At 25.4% G+C, this 21,341-nt stretch overlaps 5 protein-coding genes across 5 annotated transcripts; 1 reads left to right on the top strand and 4 right to left on the bottom strand.

The window, feature by feature from the left end:
• Window positions 1-1,842: 1,842 nt before the first annotated feature.
• Window positions 1,843-2,635, bottom strand: OCT59_017083 (uncharacterized protein; the record flags this gene model as incomplete). Its single annotated transcript, XM_066146124.1, has 4 exons — window positions 1,843-2,098; window positions 2,182-2,255; window positions 2,329-2,504; window positions 2,584-2,635. The coding sequence occupies 4 exons, from the start codon at window positions 2,633-2,635 to the stop codon at window positions 1,843-1,845; spliced, it is 558 nt and encodes a 185-aa protein (XP_066003848.1).
• An 831-nt stretch (window positions 2,636-3,466) lies between these two features.
• OCT59_017082 (uncharacterized protein) lies at window positions 3,467-5,991 on the bottom strand (the record flags this gene model as incomplete). The annotated part of the gene is made up of 5 exons (XM_066146123.1): window positions 3,467-3,473; window positions 3,722-4,916; window positions 4,995-5,121; window positions 5,212-5,555; window positions 5,625-5,991. 5 exons carry the CDS (start codon window positions 5,989-5,991, stop codon window positions 3,467-3,469), a joined length of 2,040 nt encoding a protein of 679 aa, XP_066003847.1.
• Window positions 5,992-12,167: 6,176 nt separating this feature from the next.
• OCT59_017081 (uncharacterized protein) lies at window positions 12,168-16,214 on the top strand (the record flags this gene model as incomplete). The annotated part of the gene is made up of 8 exons (XM_066146122.1): window positions 12,168-12,389; window positions 12,466-12,529; window positions 12,605-12,774; window positions 12,860-13,358; window positions 13,444-14,046; window positions 14,119-14,259; window positions 14,350-14,511; window positions 14,581-16,214. 8 exons carry the CDS (start codon window positions 12,168-12,170, stop codon window positions 16,212-16,214), a joined length of 3,495 nt encoding a protein of 1,164 aa, XP_066003846.1.
• Window positions 16,215-17,206: 992 nt separating this feature from the next.
• OCT59_017080 (uncharacterized protein) lies at window positions 17,207-18,460 on the bottom strand (the record flags this gene model as incomplete). Its single annotated transcript, XM_066146121.1, has 5 exons — window positions 17,207-17,344; window positions 17,428-17,441; window positions 17,516-18,134; window positions 18,207-18,228; window positions 18,411-18,460. 5 exons carry the CDS (start codon window positions 18,458-18,460, stop codon window positions 17,207-17,209), a joined length of 843 nt encoding a protein of 280 aa, XP_066003845.1.
• A 730-nt stretch (window positions 18,461-19,190) lies between these two features.
• On the bottom strand, window positions 19,191-19,775 carry OCT59_017079 (uncharacterized protein; the record flags this gene model as incomplete). The annotated part of the gene is made up of 1 exon (XM_025316651.2): window positions 19,191-19,775. One exon carries the CDS (start codon window positions 19,773-19,775, stop codon window positions 19,191-19,193), a length of 585 nt encoding a protein of 194 aa, XP_025180079.1.
• Window positions 19,776-21,341: the final 1,566 nt, after the last annotated feature.

Genomic DNA, 21,341 nt, shown 5'->3' with positions numbered 1-21,341 from the left:
CTCCAATTTTCAGGAACTTCTTCGTCACTAAAAGTTAAAATATGAGATTTTACTCTATCCACATTATCATCTTCCTTATTTATATATAAAAAATATTAAGATAAGTGTTATAAATGTTAAAATAATTCTAGTATATAATTCAAATGAATTTATTTGTCTGGTATCACGTGATTTTTTATATTAAAGATGGTGTGTCAGTGTATCACTGTATCACTGTATCAGGCAAAAATCATGTATTCAAATCACGTGATACCAAATAAATCACTTATCAAGCCTAATAACTAACGCTACCTATTGGGAATCAAATTTGATTTACTCAATATAACAAGTTATTCAGAAGCGCCGAATAATGTAAATTATTTGTTGAAGCTAACGAGAAAAGATTAAAGGGAAGAATGATTGAAATTAATCCACAATACACATTGATAGTCAAAAATTTCTACAGCTAATTTGTTTCTAACACTAAATTCTGTGGACAGGTATACAATAATTTCCCTCTTTTGTTTGACATCCATTAATGGCAAATTGGAATTATTTTTAATCCACCATTGTAACATCAGAAATATTGCATTAATATACAAAATATTCAAGGATAAAGCATTTATTTAGATTTATCTCATTAAGACTTGCTTCCATAAAGTTTAATCTTTTTCTCATTAGTTTGTTTTAATTTAAGATGCAGTGCCGATGCATTGTTTTGCTAATAATATAATAATGTTTTGACTGAGGAATTCTATAGTTCATTGCTTAGTTGATTTGTTAATTTCAGTATTGTTATGATCATCTAAAACATTCATCTGATCTATAACAATATACATGCAGTCTGATTCTTTCTTACAGAACTCTACTATTTCATCAAGTATATCACAGGCATGAATTTTACTAATTTTATCACTATTATTTCTAAATACTATATACTTTAATTTATATCAAATTCGGATTAGTACATAATTTGGCATGACCATACGGAACCAATTAAAACTAAAATAATTACATTGATGATGTGGCACACATTTTTATTAGGCAATTTACTCATGTCATCTCAAAACAATTAGGGTTGGATGTCTTTGATCAGTCCTACTAAGATCAGTCTTTATGGTCTTTGGCTGTAATCAGAGGACCAGTCTTGACCAGTCCTACCATATATTTTTTTATTCACAAATTTCATGTTCATATACATTACGTTGTTCAATAAATGTCTAGTTTTCGTTTTTTTAGTTTTTTTTTTCATCTCAAAAATCAAGGATTTTGATTTAATTTTTCACGTTAAAAAAATTTAAAATCTAAATTTTTTGTTTGAGAATTAAGATCCATTTACAATAAATTTCATAACTGCAATAATAAGAATGAATCCTTGATTCTAAACAGGAACTTAGGTGGTGGATGATAGATTATAGACGGTGAATAAATGGTAAATGGTAAACAAATGGTGGATGGTAGATGATGTAGGTTTCAAAGATTAGATGAATAACATATAACTTTATGTCTGTAAAAAAAATTTATCAAATATTAAAATAAAATTAAATATAAATTTATCAAATATCAGAATAAAATTAAATATAAAATTTAGAATCAAAAATGTAACCAAAATACTACCAAAAGTTTGTTGAAATTTAGACAAGTAGTGAATTGAAAACATACATAAAATAAATTTTGGTAAAACAGTTTTGTCAATTTCAACTAGATTTTATATAATTCAAACTAAAAACCCTTATATTAAGAGAAAACATAAAATACATTTATTTAGTTCTTATAATTGATTATAAACTGATCTATTTAATACATTATTCATGATTCCAATAATTCCAGTGATCAAATTATAAAACTAATGTAGTATTAAAATTATTTTGCACGTATTTCTTCTAATAATTTTTCTAATTTCTCTAATTTCTCTTCTAATTTCTCTAACTTATCTAATTTCTCGTCATTAGATTTTACTTTTTCCAATATTACCTTATTGTCATTAGGATTATATTTAATTTGAAGTTGCTCTAATAATTTTTCTTGCATCTTTGTGAATTCCTTATTATCCCATTCACCCTCTTTAATCAATCTTTCAATTTCTATTCGAGTCTTATTAACATCAACATAATAATGTCTTGAAAAATAAATTTGAATAATTAATAAAATCATGTCATCATATTTTTTTTTAATAAAAGTAATAAAAGCAAAATTACATACATTACTTCAGGAAACCATATTTGCCAACGTCTCTGATGTGGTAATAGGTAAAATAACTCAATCTTAGCCAAAATCTTTAAAAAATAAAAATTGAGAAATATGAGTATACTAATAGAAAATAGAAAGATTAATATTAATATTATTTACTTCTGCCTTCCATATCAAATATGAGACTCTATTATCATCTTCTCCAATTGCATTATTGAGTAATCCAATTAACAAGTTCATAAGATATACAACAATCAAGAGGGAAAATAAAACAATCAATATTGCAATTGATGGATTATCTGCATATGACCAATTGGACAATGCATTTGAATCACCTATTGATAAGAAAGAAGAATTGCTTAAAAATATTAGAAAAATAATATAATTATGAAAGATTTAAATATAGTACTGTACCTGCTAAAAATAAATATATAGCAAAAAGAGAAGTTCTGAAATCTATAAACATGTTTGTATTTTTATTAGGTGTTTGAATCATAAATGGATTTGAGTTTATATTTCCATTATTATCAATTACTTGACTATAACTAGAAGCTAAATTCCAAGGATTATTCGGATCATTATTATTTGTATATTGTTCAAGTGAAAATTCAGATTTTGGTGATAATAAAATATAAAATGCATGTGCAAAACTTATTATAATAATGAATATGACTATTAAAAAAGAATAAATCTTTTTTCCAACACTAATAATAATTGCAAAATATACACCAAAATATTCAAATGCTCTAAAAAATAACAAAAACTTTATATCCAAAAATAGGCATGAAAAAGAAAGCAATTGAATTAGATAATTATTGTTCTTATCATTTGTTTGAAGCCAATAAATAGAAGTATAAATTGGAAGTACATAAGCAATTATATCTGAAATATTAAAATATTATATAATTAATTAATTTCATTTTCTTAAAATATTGTAAATATATAAATTAAACAATTATATTTACCAAAAATATTCCAAAAATTATAGAACCACTTAGTAATATTATGAAAAAATTGACGAATTTCAAAAATCAGATGAATAAATCCAAGTATAATCGAAGCAATAAAAAGTTGTTGTCTAATTTCTTCATTGATATAATGCTGAGGTATTGTTGCAGCAGCAGTAAAGCATCCAAGTAAAGAAACAAATAAAATCCAAATCGTTGCATAATAATTTTTTCCATAAGCATTCCATTTAAAATTAATTAATGCTTCACCATTCCATGTTTTATAGATATTTCTACTAATTGATTTAGTAAATGGACTGTGTTGAGGTCTAATTAATTCTAAGAACCAATTATAATCTTTTGAATAATTAACAAAATTAATATAAGGAATCATAAAAGTAATTGCTGGTGTCGTTTTTATATTATTTTCAAAAAATTTAATAATTTCAAGTTTAGTATAGAAATAAATAAAAGAAAATGCATCTTGAATGTAAATATTATTAATATAATTGGAATTTGATGAAATATAAAATGTGGTAAAATAAAGGGGTAAAGTTAAAAGTATTATTAAAGCTTGAATAACCCATATAATTATAATTAACAACTTTCTATGGTAATTTGTGTTATAAAATTTATGATAGTATTTTGTCCATAAAAGAGAATTTGATAAATTAACTATTTGAGGAGATTGAAAAAAAGAATAATATAAAAAATCATTTTGATGCTCTATACTATAAAAAGAAGAATCTATAATCATATTCGTTTCTGATGAATATTTTGAAATATAATCTGGATAATATTCATCTAGTAATGGCATTGCAGAAGTGATAATGCTTAAAAATGACTTATTGTTCATTGGATCCTCTTTAAAATAAGTCATACATTTTTTATAAATATCATCAATTAATTCTAACTTATGTTCTTTAATAGCAAATTTTAATAATTCAACACCATATTTCAAAAGACTTGACTTTTTATTTTTTGCATCTAAAACCCATCCATTTAATCTAAAACTATCATAATTTGGTAATGGTAAAGTAGATTTTGAAAATATACTTCTGTTATGTTGAAGATATTTTATGTAACTGCTATAATAATCGAAATTCATAAAATAAAAATAGTTTAAAGAAATAGATTTGTTATTTTCACTAAAAGTATAAATAAGAATACCAAATGTTGTCAATATAACAATATCATTATTATTAAATAATGAGCTCTTAATTAAATAATGACTATTGTAAAGATACTTAGTTCTATAAGGATAATTTTCAATTCTTGTGCTAATTAATTCCCATTTAGTATTAATTTTTTTGAAAACTTTCAGTATAATTTTATCGTCACCAACACATATATCCCATTTAATTAAATTTCCAGTTAATTCAGTTGAAAGTTCAACATTACTTGTTGTGGTATTTTGAAATAATGTAGATACAGTATCCATATATGGATTAAATGAATGAACATTTAAGTGATGGTAAGTTTTCTTGTCATCATCATCATATTCAATAACTTTAGTTTTTGACATAGATTTCCAAACACGTTCATTTAGAATTCCAAACACAAACTTTGTTTGTTCATCAATTGGTTCATCAGTTGGTTCATCAGTTGGTTCATCGGTTGGTTCATCAGTTGATTCATCAGTTGATTCATCATCAGTTGGTTCTTCAAGTAAAGTTTGATTAAACATATTTTTGTATTTACTATTCCAGCAATATTTGATTTCTTTATCTGGTGTATAATAGAATAAAGAAGGTAAAAGAAATAAACCAGTATGATTCATAAAATTATAAAGTTGAATATCTAAATAAAAAAAACAAAAATAGTGATTTAATATGAGTAATAATTAATGTATAAATAAAATTTATTAAAAATGGTTACCATCATTTATATCCAAAGAAGCAATAGGAATTCCCAATTCGATTGAATAAACGATGATTTTATCATTGACTTTTAAAAAAATAAACTTTTCACAATTATTGAATATTCCGATATTTTTTGTTTCAATCTAAAAAAAAAATAAATAATATTTAATATATTTAATTATATAAATTTAACATAAAAATTGGTTTGAAAATAATTTTATAATATTTATTACCTTATTCTTATACCTATCACTAACAAATATTTTTACACTTTTTTCAGTATTAATATTCCATTCACAAATGTAATCATTTGAAAACAGGTAAACTTTATCAAATTTTGATATACTAATTATTTCATAATCTTCAGGTATCTTGTAAAATCTCTTACATTCCCATTTGTTATTTTTAGTTTGTGTGGAATAAATCCAAATAATTTTATAATCTTCAAAGTAAGTGTTAACTACACTATATAAAATAAATTCACCTATTAAATTAAAGGTACAATACAACGGATGAACATTTTTATCAAAACTTAATGCAATTTTTTTATCTTTATTATTCATATCGATTATATTGACTACAAAAAAAAAAAATATTAAAATAAATATCAATTACCATAAGTTTATAATTACATAATATTACTTACCATATCCATTAATATAGGCAAGTTTCTTATCATCAGAAACATATAAACTTTTGATTTCATATTTATTATCTTCATTATCCACCTTAAATTTAACAATTTGATCAAATTTAAGTTGAACCTTATCTGTATCTTCAACATTCCAACCGACAATTGAACTATCTCCTTTACTATAAGTAATAAGGTATTTTTCATTTGGTGATATTTCTATCCTAGTAATAGGTTTACCATTATGTGATTTATTATCGAAGGTAAATATTTTATCATCATTTTTATCAACTTCGATTTTATCAACTTCGATTTTATCAACATCAATTTTATCAACTTCGATTTCGACATCATCGTTCATTATTACTGAAATTTCATCCATTTGGTAATCGCTTATAAATATATAAATTATTGCCAAAGAAATTATTATTTTTTTTTATATCGTTATTTGCGATTATATAGTTTTTATTATTTGAAACACGTGTGTAAATATGCGTAAAATTTCAGCCTCTTGCATAAAAAAAAAAAATAATTTTTTATTGTGAAAATTGGAACATATGCATAAATACATATGGTTGTACGTAAATTTCAGCCTCTTGCAGAAAAAAAAATTTTTTTATTATGTAAAGTTAATTGAGCAATGATCATCTTTCGGCATAAAAAAAATTTTTCATTGTGGATCTTTTTTTTTTTTGTACGTGGTTGTACATACAGTGTATACAGTTTTTTTAAAATGATAAATTTGTTTATTTTAAATTATTTAAATTATAATATAAAACATAAAAAGAAATTAAATCTATATATAAAAAGTTAAAAAGTATTCATTAAGGAATGAAAATATTATATACATTTATTAGAATCCAATAAAGATTAATGATAAAAAAAAAACTTATTTTTTTAAAAAATCGCATGTGATCTTAAACTTTTTGGTACGGAGAATATAATTTAAAGTGGCGAAATGAAAATTTCCATATCATTATTTAAATTTCATATTAAACCCTTCGAAAAAAGTATTGATTGGTTAATTGTCACATGATCAGAAATTTATCTTCGTTTACCAATGACAACACTTGTAATCAGAATTTGCAAAACATTAATACTTTCTTATTTGTCGAATAATCATACTTATTTGGGGTTTGAAATCTTTTTTTTTAGTGCTATAATGACAGATAATGTCGGATATACCGCTTTATACTGTACGGTACCTAAAGAAGAAATTTAAGGTTTTAAAGTTGAAATTTAATTCCGTTCTTATATTGAGTCATTCGAAGGGAAGTATCAATTACTTCTCGAGAAAATTCCGATAAAATTATATATTAAATAAAGTCAGTTACAATATTTATTACTCCTTAGCACTTTAATTTTTTTTTAACAAAATATTAAACTAAACTTGAATGTTGACAAAAATCAATATACTGCATGTTCTGGACTGAAACAGAATACCAAACAAATTCAAAAAACCGATAGTTGCATGGATAAGATAAATAGTTTTCGCTATAATATCATGTACTAATATTGACAAAAATTAATGGATATAATAATTACATAACCTTGGATTAATTGACCGTGAAAGTTCGTTAACTCTTGTATTTGTAGTACATTGAAACAATAAAATTTTTCTCAAAAGTTTTATTTTTTTCTCGTAGAAAATTCATTATATATAAATAATTCAGTATAATGATTTAATTAAGAGAGATCAATTTACGAAATATTCCAGTTTACTCGATACAGTATCTTTAATAATTACTTAAAAATATATATTTTCGCGTAAAGATCTTTTTTCATATTATGTCATTTTAAAGATTTATTTATATTATGCTAGCCTAATTTAGCCATTAAACTATGGCCTATAGACACAAAAAGTACAGCCAGACCTCTATATAGTCACCTAATTGGTTCCGCAAAAATCGGTGACTATATAGAGGAATTTTATATGATGTGACAATATGGAGAGTGATTATATAGAGGTCCGACTGTATATTCAAAAGTTACGCAATTTTTATCAATTTAATATTTAAATTTTAGAATTTCTCTCATTTTATTAACCTCAATCATTTTAATTCAATTCGTCTTAAATAGCTTTATTTCGTAAATGTAATTTATCATCATTATTAAAACCAATTATATTTATTCTTAATGTTGCATTATGTACAAATATTATAGAATAGTTATTATGTTGATTCTTTGAATAGAAAATATGAAAAAAGTAATCTATACTGCAAGAACATTTAAACTACGAAGAAGTTTATTCATGAGTACTGAATATGAATGAGTAATTTGATTTTTTGTATTAGTAACTTTCATTTTCCCTATAAGAAATATGTATATGGAAAGGATACGTTTTGTATACATTTTATGTACGTTTTTATAGATTCCGTATACAAATTCCGTATATTTAATAAGCAATTCATTTTTGAACATTTTTTAAAAAAACTGATGTATACGAAATGTATACGGAAAAAATTAATCATACGGAATGTATACGGAATTTTTAAACTTAATATTTTTAGAAAATAATTTTACAAAAATCTCGTATCATAACACGAGATCACGTGATTGTTTATTGTTTTGTTATGATACGTTTTTTGTTTTTATATAAACCCTTACTTTGATGAGTTTGATCTTCCGATCTTCCTTTCTGTCTTTCCCTTCCTTCTCTTTTCTCTTGTCTTATTTTTGTTATTTTTTCTAAATTTTTCTTCTTTTTTCGTCACCCCCCCTTTTAAAAAAAAATTTTTTTTGTACCTCACTTTAAATTTTTTTTTTTCATCACTCTCTCCTTTAAAAAAAAATTTTTTTTTTGATTTTATTCTTTTATTCCCACTCTTCTTTTTTTTAAAAAAAATTTTCTTCTTTCTATTTCTATTTCCTCTTAAAAAAAATTTTTTTTTTAAAGGGAGGACGTCAAAGTTAGAAAAATAAAAATTTTTTATAAACTTTCCTAACTTCGTTACTCTCTTTTTAAAAAAATATTTTTTTTGATTTATTCTTTATTCCCCTTTCTTTTTTATTTATATTTATCTCTTTTTTTATTTCATAGGCCAGCAGATTTTTTTTTGTGAGAAGACTCAGTTTCTTTTTTCTTTTTTGTAGATCAGTTTGGGAGTCCTTTCCTTTTTGTAGGATTGTTCAGGATTTTTTTCTTTTTTTAGGTCAGTTCAAATTTTCTTTTTTTTTTTTGTAAGTTGGGTTCAGATTCTTTTCTTTTTGTAGGTTGTTTCGGTTTTGTTGCTTCAGAGTCTTCTTTTTGTAGGTCAGTTTTGGATTTATTTTGTTGTTTTGGTTTCTTTTTCATCAGATGCTTCATAATTCTTTTCATTTATGTAGGTCAGACATTCTGGAGTTCTCTTTCTTTTTTTGTAGGAATACTGACCTTTGGTGACTTGGACGATTGCAGATACTATATGAAGGGGGGTTTTGTTTCCAATTAAGTTAGACGTTCTTATGTTTCTTTTTTTGTTTTTTTTTAGGTTGTTTGACTCCAAATGAACCTGAACTTATAGATAATTTTGGTTGCAATAGGTGGTTTTAATAAGGAGGAATTTTCATAATGTATTTGTATTTTGTTTATTTTTTATTTTTTATTTAATTTAATAAAGTAAAATTAGATTTATGTAAATATAATTATAGTAAACTGTAATACAAATAGTAAATTCAGTGACCAAATCGTATAAATTTCGTGATAAAATCAGTGATCAAATCATGTAAATTCCATATGAATTCCGTGCAAATTCCGTATCCAAACCATATTTTTAGTGATACGGAATTGTGCATTTTTCCGTATCCTATTATGATACGTTATTTCTAAGGAAAAAAATCGTATAAAAACTTTATAAAAAACGTATCCAATTTTTTTATAGGGTTTTATTATCATATTTTATTTTATTTATTTATTTTATTTATTTTTTTTTCGAACAAATAATATTATTACTTTCATAATTTATATAAGTAATAATAATAATTTTCACGCGAAGAGATTTTTGTAAATTTTCGTATGCGAGTAATAATGATAAATTTTTTCTAATAAACTGTTCTTATTATATCATTACGTATTTAAATTCAAGGGTCTAATACACCCCAGCGTTAGTGAATATATAGAAAGTAAGTAACGGAAATTGACAAAGTAAGTAACGTAAAGTCACATGATCTATTACGTTACTTCTCTTATATAGTAAGGTACGGAACGTAAATTTTATTGGTTAATATTTTACGTTACTCCTTATATTTTCCACATGATCGCGTCATGTTTATTTGTTTTATCGAATCTCGTTTTCAGTATACTGTAGTTTCGTTTCTTACTCATTTTTTATTTTTTTTATTTTGTTTCTGTTTCATATTTCGTTTTTCACTAATTTTATTTCATTTTTTTATTTAGTTATCTTAGTCCTTTCAGTTCTATAAATAATAAAGGTATGTTTTTTATTTTTTATTTATTTTTTTATTTTGTTTTTATCTTATTTACTAACTTCATTTTTTTTTACTTTATGATTTATTTTTTACTTGGTTTTCTATCATTACCCAACCTCTTATCATGATCATTTTTTTATTTTTTGTCCCTCATCATTTTCCACCTCATTATTCGTCTCCCATTATTTCTATTACATCTTTTCATTTTCTATTATTTCTTTTTTGTCCCTCATCACTTTTTTTCGTCTCTCATCACTCTTTTTCGTCTCCCATCACTCCTCTTCGTCTCCCATCTCCCATCACTCTTTTTCATCTCCCATCATGCCCTATTTCTCCTTTTTGTTTCCTATCACTTCTCATTACTCTTTTTTACTCCCTTTCTTCTTTCCATTACTCCATTGTTATTTCATTTTTTTATTAGCATTTTTCTTCTTGATCATTGTAATTTATTTATCTTTTTTATTTATTGTTATTGTTTTTTTATTTGTATCACTACATTAAAATAAATACAGTGATTTTTTTCGTTAAAATCGAAGATGTGTGACTTAAATTTAATATTTGCAAATAAAATTTCAATAAATAAATCGATTATTTTAATAAATGTGTTTGCAAAAAAATTTTTAAAATATTTTCGCAATAAAATTTTAAGTTTAACCGATTACCTTACATTCTGTACCTTATATAAGGGGAGTAACGTAAAGTAAATATAATTGACTTTACGTTCCGTGCCTTATATAAGGGGAGTAACGTAAATTGGCCTAAAACAGTAATTTTACGTTACTTACTTAGCCAATTTCCGTTACTTACTTACTACCTGCCGAGCGTTAGTAGTTCATTGTCAGCTAAAAAGCAGAAATTCTAACTTCACCAAAAGTATTTTATTTATTTTTTTTTTTTGCAGTATGCCAAAAACCGGAATACTCAAAAGAATTAATTCTACCCAAAATTCTCATTTTTTCTTTGCCGTATTAACTACAAATTCTCTAACTCTTTATCTTTTATATCCTAAATCAGGATATTAGTCGAAACCTATTTTTACATGGAATATAAATACACAGAACGGCTCACGCTTTCTTAAAATTTAAAAATGACCAATAAAGGAGTCTTAAAATCTTTGTCGATGAATTAATAACTTAGGACAAAACTTGAACCGATCGACGAACAAGAAATGTTATTTGGTCAGTATTCTCTCATTTAGTTCATGATTCAATAAGTTAGTGTTATTCCTGTTCTGCTGGTATGAATATCTTTGTCTGCCGTGCACATTTATTTTTTATGTGACATATTGACTCAGTAAAATTCTCGTCCCCGTACGTTGAACCCTTATCATTTTAAATCTTTATAACAATAGAACAGAGTATTCGGTTTCTTTTCATATACCAAGCAGTACGTTATATGCACTCTTTTTTTTATTGCCGTGTTTATGCAGTGTTTTATCACAAATTATAATAACCTTTTTTTTTAATTTCATTTACTTATTTTAATTGCCGTGACAAAGTAACAACCAGAACTCCACATGCATGATGGTCGACAGTCAATTTTGTATAATGTCCGCTTCGCTCCAGATAATAAATTTCACATTTCAATTATCGATATCTTGAAGTTAACCTCTTTTCCTGAAATTTATTAGAAAATAAAGTGCCAAGAGGAGTAAAAACATGTTTAGTGGCGCGGCTTTTAATATTAAATGCCAAATCGTTTATTATAATTATAACAAGCTTTTTTTTTAGGTCAAAACTTGATAATTTAATTTAATTTTTTTTTTAACTTGATAATTTTAATTTTTTTTTTATTAACTTGATAATTTTAATTATTTTTTTTTTTAACTTGATAATTTTAATTTGGAAAATTATTAAATAACGAGGTAAATATTCAATGAAACTAGGCCAAGCCAAAATTGATTAATGCAGCATGACAATAGATTGGCTGATATTAGATTGGCAACATGTAACCCAAACATGGCTAATATACAGATGCATCTGCAATTAATTGCAACATTTATGCATTAACAGGCTACGGGCTAACTGTGCATGCATCATGCATGCAATGAAATAAAATATCCTGATCAGAATTCATGCTGCTAAAAAAAGTTTTTTTTTTTAAGAAAATTAAAAATAAATAAAATTTCATTATTATTACTTGAATGACAAAATGGCTTCGGTAAAAAAATGGATTGAGAAAGAGATAAATAATGAGCACATTCGTTATTTTGAATATAATAAATTTAGTCAAATCATTGAAATTGGTAGTGGAGCTTTCGGTAAAGTGAGTAGAGCGAATTTTGTTGAAACGGGATTAGTGGTCGCATTAAAAATTCTTTTTAATAAAAGTTCAAAAGAAATTAATGAGGATAATGATGAGCTTGTTAATGAGGTAGAAATCACTTTTTATGTTGTATTATCTTGGTGTATGTATATATAATATTAATATTATTATTCATTTTGTTTAGGTAAAACTCCTACGTGAGGTTGATTATCATGAAAACATAAATCGTATTCTGGGAATAACAAAAGGTTTATGTTAAGAATTTTTTTAAATAATTTATTTATACAATTCAGTCTAACTTAATTTATGTTTAAAATTAACAGATTCTGAGAATTATGTTTTGGTGTTGGAATATGCTAATGAAGGGAATTTAAGAGATTATTTGAAAAAAAGATTTGATTCCTTAGAATGGAATGATAAAATTCGAATGGCATTGGATATTACTAATGGATTGAGATTTTTACATTCCAAAGAAATAATACATAGAGACTTGGTAAAAGAGTATTTACTTAATAATATTTTGTTTTTATTTTTGTTTTTGAAGATAATTTTAATAAATACTGTACAATCATTTCTAGCACTCAAAAAATATATTAGTGAATAATAGAAAATTATTAATCGCAGACCTTGGATTATCTAAAAAGTTGAAAGATAGTAATCCACTGGGTAATGGAAAGGGGGTGATTGAATATACTGAACCACAACTTCTTAAGAATATCAAGTATAAAAAAGACAAGAAGTCCGATATCTATAGTTTAGGCGTTCTATTATGGGAAATTTCAAGTGGGCGCCCTCCTTTTTCTAATTATTCACATGATAATACATTAGCTCTTCGCATTAGTCATGAAAATCTTAGAGAAGATCCAATTGAGGGTACACCTCCAAATTATCAAGAACTTTATCAAAAATGTTGGGATGACAAACCAGAAACAAGGCCCAATATTAAAGAGGTATATGAAATTTTAATTCGATTAAACCCTAAGGATCCTTTTGATACACAATATCCACCACCTAATACACGCGATAGTAATCCGGATATTGACAGGTTCTATATTTCTTCTAATTATCTAAAACCCAGTAAGTATAATTTGTTAATAACAGTAAATTTTACTACATAATGTCAATACTGAACATTACCAAACTCAATTATTCTAATAACTAGGAAATTTGCTCATAGTTGGGCGTGCTTTGACATTATCCAACGTATTATGTGGTACTGATGATATTGGGAAAAATGGATATACAATTAACAATATTAAAAATTTACAGAAAAAAAATTTCGTGTGGAATGGATCAATATATAATGTGATTGAAATTGTATTTGAATCAATTGAAAAGAAAGTTTATGATGAAATGAGACATTTGATGCCAGAAGGGATAAGTCAAATTTTATTTGTGGTTGACAAAAGTTTTACGACAGAAGAGAAGGCAATGTTTAAGTTATTTAAACAAGTTATTTTTGAAAGTGGTATTCTTAAATATGTTACTATTGTTAAAAATGAATTTGATAATTTTAAAAATGTGCTTGAAGAAAATGATATAATCGCCGAAATAGCTAAGTCATGCAATGATACCATTTGCATAAAAAATCCTCCAATATTTACTTGTGATGAAGATGAAAACATTGTTAATAGAGATGCAAGGAAAAGGTCAAGAGATATATTACTAAACTATTTGGAGAAAGAATGTCAGGAAGAATATTACAAATTAGAAAAATGTGATGATTTATTTAGTAAGATTGTAGTGGAAAAAGCAAATACTACAAGTAAGTAAATTTAATAATATTGATTAGTATTAGAATGAATTTTTACTAATAATCTGTTACTGATATTGGTAGAAATTGCAGATCTACAATCTCCACATCTTAGTATTGATGATAACGGCTTACGCGTTAAAGATAGTCGTAAAAAAGAACCAATTGAGGGTTCATCTCAAGAATATCAGAATGGTGAACCAAAGTCAAGTCCTGATATTGAAGGTATATAAAATTTTAAATACAGATACAAAATAATTTAATGTAAACAACGAATTTAAAGAAAAACTGATGAATTTAGTTTAATTATACTAGATAAGCATAAATTGGAAAAAAATTATAAATCAATTTCAAAATCAAGTGAAAGAACTACGGATATAAATAAGAAGTTATCAGTAGATTTAGATATTAACGTAAAGCCTGAGAGCAATTCGAGCTCACAATACCAAACATCTGTTGTTCAATCAAAAATGTCAGGTAAGGTAATTTATATTAATGTGAATATTTTTGAAAATAAAATATTTATAAACTTAAATCAATTTACAGATGGCAAACAAAAAATTTCAAAAGAACAAGAAAAGTTTAATACTCAATACTCGAATGAGAAAGAGATAGTTATTGATGGTAGCAAAAGCATAATTAGTTTTTTAAAATTCGAATTTACAAAACTAGAATTCGAGTTTAAAAATTTAGAAGGTTTTTTAAAAATAGAAGGCTTTAATAATTTAGAAATTATTAGTTTGAAGGATCTTAAGTTAAATAGTTTGAAAATAAATAATTGTTCTCAACTTAATAAGGTTGACTTGTCTGAACTTACTGAACTTACGAGTTTATCTGTAAGAGATTGTCCAAAACTAACCACGGATGGTTGTTCGCTAACTAAGTTAATTAGTCTGAAAAGTTTGAAAATAAGCAATTGTTCTCAATTCAAAAAGATTTTTAACTTGTCAGTATTTCCTAGACTTGAATGTTTATCTATTATTGAATGTTCAAATCTAACCATGTTTGATTGTTCACCATCTGGGTTAACTTATTTAGAAATAAGTGATTGTTCTCAACTTAATCAGATTACTGGATTTTTTAAGTTTCCTAAACTTACGAGTTTATCTATAAGAAAGTGCCCAAAATTGACTAAGCTAGATTGTTCATCAACTAAGAGGTTAGCTGAGTTAGAAGTTAGTGATCTTGGTGAGCTCAATTGTTCGAATACTAAAATTGAGGAATTAAGTCTTAATCTTTGTCCGAATATCAAAAAACTCATTTGTTTAAATAATAAAAAATTAAATAAATTAGATTTAAGTAACTGTTCCAACTTAGACTTTCTTGATTGTACTGGCAGTAAATTAACTAGTCTTGACCTAAGTTATTGTCCCAAATCTATCGAGGTAGAAACTTCTGACCAAAAACAACACTTGATTATTACTCGAAAAATTGAAAACTTCAGGAATATATTAATGGTTGGTCGCACTGGTGGTAGTAAATCCACATTGGTTAATGTTCTAACTGACACTAGGAATTTCAAGGAAAGCGCTTACACAGTTAGTCAAACTAAAAGTTTTAATAAGATTGATTTTGAATGGAATGCGAAAAATTTTCGCGTAGTTGATACTATTGCAGTTGGAGGTTCTAAACTAAGTACCGAGAATATTTTATTTAAAATAGCAGAAGGAATCCTTTCAATGCCAGAGGGGATAAGCCATGTTTTATATGTGATTGATGGTAGATTTACAGGAGACGAAATAAACACATTTAATATGATTAAGGATTCTATTTTTAAAAGTGGTATTCTTGATTATATCACCATTGTGAGAACTAAGTTTTCTAACTTTAGAGATAAAGGAGAGTGTGAAAAGGACGTGAAACAAATGCGCGAAGAAAATAAATTAGTTGCTGAAATAGTTGATTCATGTAATGGTGTCATTCACGTGGATATTCCAGATATTGCTAAAAAAGATGATGATGATGATTACGTTAATAATGCCCGAAAAATGTCAAGAAAGAAGGTGTTAGACTACTTGGAAGAAAAATATAAGGATGAATATTTCAAATCAGAAAATTGGGATGTATTATGTAATAAAATTGTTGAATATATACGAAATTATAATTTACAAGAGTTGGAAATTGACCCAGATATTCTTAAATTGTCTGAACGAGGTTTTTTTCTAAAAAATAACATTTGAGAATAAAATAAGAAGAATAATTTATGTTTGATGCTTTCGTTTTTCCAAACGTTTATGAAATTGAATTAATATTTTAGAAATAGGATAAGAAATTTATACATCAAACAGTTTACTAAACAATAAAGTGATATTTTGCATTTATTTAAATAAAAATAAATTAAATCAGTTATCAATTTTACTAATGAAAGATTATTATGGCAAACAAAAGCATTATTTTTTAACAAAATAAAAATAAATAAAAGAAACACTACTATTATTATTTTAAAGGAAAGCCGTTTAAAAATATATACCATACGATAAAAATAACAAAGACATGACGTAAAACCACTAGAACTTCATCACCTTCAACCGTTCAAAAAAGAAAATCTAATAGCTTACCGCAACTGTACTGTTGAAGCCAGCTAAATATTAGTCCTTTTTTCTAAAAAAAAAATATTTTTATCTCCCTTTAGTTTTTAAAAAATTTTTTTCTATCTTTTATTTTCGCTTCGTAGTTTTTTATCCTACCTATTTTTTTCTTTTTAATAAAAAAAAAATTTTTTATTTATATTTTATCTGTTTTTTTCTGCTTTCTTGTAGCATGCTTGACTTTTTTTGTAAGTCAACCATCATGACTTTTTTTTTATGGGAGTGCTGGAACAGGAATTCTTTTTTTTATAGGATGTCATCTCTTTTCTTTTAGTAGGGACGCGGGGCAGGACTTTTTTCCTTTTGTGGGACACCGATTTTTTTTGTAGAGTACTGAGACTACTTCCTTTTGAAACTTCTCTTTATAGAAACACCAACTCTTGGAGGCTTGAATAAACCTGAACTCACTGTAAATATTAAAAGGAACATAGTAACATTTCTTTAGACAATAGGGTAAGCGTTAAAAATAATTCTAGCATAAATTCCAAATAAACATAAGCATATTTTGTTAAAATTTAATCAATACCTCGGTATAATATTAATCACTCTGCCTCTAAAAATCAGTTGCAAGACAAACATTAGAATTATGTAAATTCTTTTAATTGTTCCTCCCAATTTTTAGGAACTTCATCATCACCAACTTCCGTAACAACTATATCATCTGATATAGAAAAATCCTTAATCCAAACATCACTACCTGTACCATCTGATGTAGTAAAATTCTTAAACCAAGAATTATAAGTTATAATATAAATCCAAATAAAAGTAAGTTACAAGACAAACATTTGAATAATTTAAACAATACCTTTTGATTTTCTACTTCATATACATAAATTTTCTTATAAATATAAATACTTGATATTGTAATGATGTTTCTGATGATAGTTTGAAACTATTGTTAATCCCTTTGCGAGGTTTTGGTTTATCATTTGGTTCATCATCAGGATCCAAATAAGTTTTTAATAAATCCATATATAATTCCTTCGGTAAAATTTTTTTATAAGGTACCACATTGCGAAAAAATTCTCTAGAAGTTAAATTATAAAATCTGACATAAGGAATACATTTTTGTAAAGTATTCTTTGGAGAATTAAAATCATCTTTTGAAAAATTGGAAAGATTTGAAGGAAAATCAGGATTTTGAGTAAAACCCCACTTAAGAACATTTTCCCATACTTGAATTTCATTCATTTGAAGATTATCACTTTGGATGAGTGAAACTAAAAGATTTTCAGGAATTGTAGAAAAATCTAAAGATTTAAATATCTTATTTGGATTGTTAGAAATTAAGTTAGTACAATAATTTTGAAGTTCCAAGAAAGAATCTTTTTCAAAACTTGTTTGATATATCAAATTAAAATTTTCTTCCATCCAATCCGCTTTATTTTTGGTCAAAAAGGATTGTATATAATCGACCAATTCTTGAAGACTTAATTCACTGGCAGCAACCAAAATTTTGATGATAACTAAAGGATCATATTCTTCCAAAGATAATTTCCCCCATAAATATATCTAAAATAAAAAAAAAATTAATTCACATTCAAAAAAAGATAAAATAATAATTTTTTATATAAAACAACAAACCTTAAAATTATTTGAAAAATTTCTGGTAAAATATTTGGTAATTTAATTTGTATTAAAGTCCCATCATTTTTCTTTTTATTAGTTGATAAAATTCTTCGCAAATAAGAAGAACGATAATTAATAATGACCATGTGAGCTCGGAATATTTTTATGTAAGGGTCATCACCAACTTCAATAGTAATATCACAATATTCGTCATCATACAATATCTCAAGTAAATTTTGAGATAATTTTTGTAAAAGCTTATCATCCATTTTTAATAAATTTTAATAACAGATAACGTTTTTAGTAAAAAAAAAATAAAATTTATTGTGGGAATTTAACATGAATGGAACCTTATATAACCGGGCCGGGTAAAAAAAAAGCCGACTTATGGTTCCCGAAAAAATTTCGCAGAATTATAAATGATCGATGCTGCGAATTTCTATATTAAGAAATGCTAGGCCTGTTTTTGTTCCTAATCGCTGGCCATTGCGAAATTTTTTCTGGATCGCTTATGGCTTGATGTCCAAATATAAAATATACTGTATATTGCAAAAAGAAAAATAATAAAAAATGCGTAGTTTGTCTAGTTTCTCAAGTTTCTCAAATACAATATATATATACTAATGATCAAATAATTTCTTAAATTAAAATTCTTTGAATACACCACAAATTATCAGCTTCACGCCAATGATTACAACGCTGATTGTGCGTATTAATATTTTCTCGACTAATAGACTAATAATTAATATTGTTAATAATACGGTACATAATTATTTATTAAAGATTATTTTTAAATAATGTTAAACTGTTGGATTAACAAATAAAATGTTATTATTTTATTTAAACCTTGAATATATATATATATATATGTATGTAATACATTTTGTAAAAAATAAATAATAAAAAAAGTTACATCGAATATCATATATATAACCTTATAAATACTTTTTTATAAAAAAAAAAGAAGTTAATAAAATAAGTCGTTGATAAAAAAATTGCTTAGCCTAATAAATATTGACTTAAATATTTCTTTAAATGACATTCAAGATATTCTTTTTGATCAAAAGTTAGTACTATATGCTCTTGTTCCATGTTTTGTTGAAATTCAACTCCAAGAAAATTTTTACTCAAACAATTATTGACCAAGAGAGGGGAAACAATTTCGCATGATACTTGATAAAGTCGGTTATTACATTGTTGCTGATAATAGAAAATACATTCATTTTCATTAGGTTGAACGCTACGTTCTTTTAATGATTTATTTAATAAGTATGCAACGATATCGTTTGAGATTTCCTTGCAAATAACATGATAATGATAATAATCGTTTGGTGGTCGAAAGAAAAAAACAGTAGGATGAACGGGCTGAGTTTTAAGATTTGCGGAAGAATCGGGTTGTACACATAAGTTGTTTACTGTTGGTTGAGACTGAAAGTAAGGAGACTGCGACACATTCTCGCTCGGGGTAGTTGAACTTTCTTGTTTTTCATGAGATGAAACAGGAGTATCCTGTAGATTGTAAGAGGCAGAAATAAAAGGATGTTGGTTGTTTCCTGAGTCAGAAAACTGACCTTGCGAATTCATATCTAAATGATTCGTGAGGTAATAGTATATAAAACGATTTTGAAATGTTTTGTAATTAAGAGAAAAAAATTAGTAATTTTCTAAAAAAACTATACTCAATTTATATCTTTATAATTGATATACACTAACCGCTTAATGTGATATGATATCATATATAAACTGCAACGTATAAAAGACTTATGATATTCAAAACATTGTCGTTTAAGGCAAATTGTACATACATTCTTACTATTCACGACTAGTTTAAAGATGTTAAGCCAGATTTTATTTTTTTTATGTATGACTAATTTTTGTACCCGTGTAATATTTGTCAGGTAATTTGTTACACTAATTGATTAACATGACTCGTACGTAGAATGAAAAAGGAAAAGAAGGCTAAATTTGTGGATTACTTAATTATTCTTATCAAAGTATTTTGTTTGCCACAATTAAATACAGTTCGTGAGGTTTTATGTTTTTTGTTTGTATTTATTTTTATTTGTATATTTTAAAATCTTAAAATTAACAGCCTTTATGAACGCGGATTTTTTACGTTCATTTAATATGACTGACTATACGATATTTAAAATAAACTTTCAAAGAAATGTTATTCAAAGAAATATTTATCTTGGAGGTTTCTAATTTTGATCGTATTAAAGTTTGTTAAAATATCTGAAAAGATTAAACATAATAATATGATTAAGTAATCTTTCGAACTATCTAAAAAAATAAAACTCTTTGCAATTACGATCCACACAATCAATGTAGTATGGCCAAGAAACTACGACGAATGAAAATATCCTTAGCAAATATTTTCGTACTTTCGTAGTACAGTAGTTTATCCAAGAATTTTACTTTGGAAATTGGATACTAATCCCTAACTATCCTTATTAATCATTATTTCATTATTTCATGCTAATGGATTCAAGCGACTTTAAACATACTAATTTTTCAAAGTAACAGTCCTAACTCCAAATAACATTCGTTATTCAAAGATAGCCGATTAAGGTACCTTAAAATCAGTTAATTTAGTTAAATTACAAACATAACAGTTTCACAAACATTTTTTATTAGTCATATCGATAGATTTATGTAAAAAAAATAAAAAAATTAAATTGATTTTAAATAAATTTTATTAAGAGTGGCTATTTAACATGGATGATAACAACTGAATGATGATTTTTCTGAATATATTAACTATAGGAATGTTTGAAGAATCTTTATCTGGGTCGTCAAAGCTTTCATCTTACATTACAATGTCGTAATTTTTGGAATCAACAACTAGTAATCAGCAGCAGCAAACAAAAAATTAAAATTATCTTCTAAGTCCGATAAAAGCTTAGCGTTAGTATATATTAGTCTAATAAATTTTTATTTTCTATATTTTTATTTTTTAACGCTATTTATAAATATTTCTTGTAATTGATTATTTGTATAAATAAATATATTTCGGAACATTAATTATGTCATGTATATTACGCGAAAAATTATAAAATGTTAATGACAGTTAAATTATTAGAATATAAAGGATGTGTATTACTAGTTGAATGTGTATACGTAGTTTTATGTAGTTAGTATCTCTGTATT

This window comes from Rhizophagus irregularis, chromosome 25 (genome assembly GCF_026210795.1).
Source record: "Rhizophagus irregularis chromosome 25, complete sequence".
Lineage (NCBI taxonomy): Eukaryota > Fungi > Glomeromycota > Glomeromycetes > Glomerales > Glomeraceae > Rhizophagus > Rhizophagus irregularis.
Note: the sequence above shows the minus strand (reverse complement) of the source record. Positions and strands in the feature narration are given on the sequence as shown.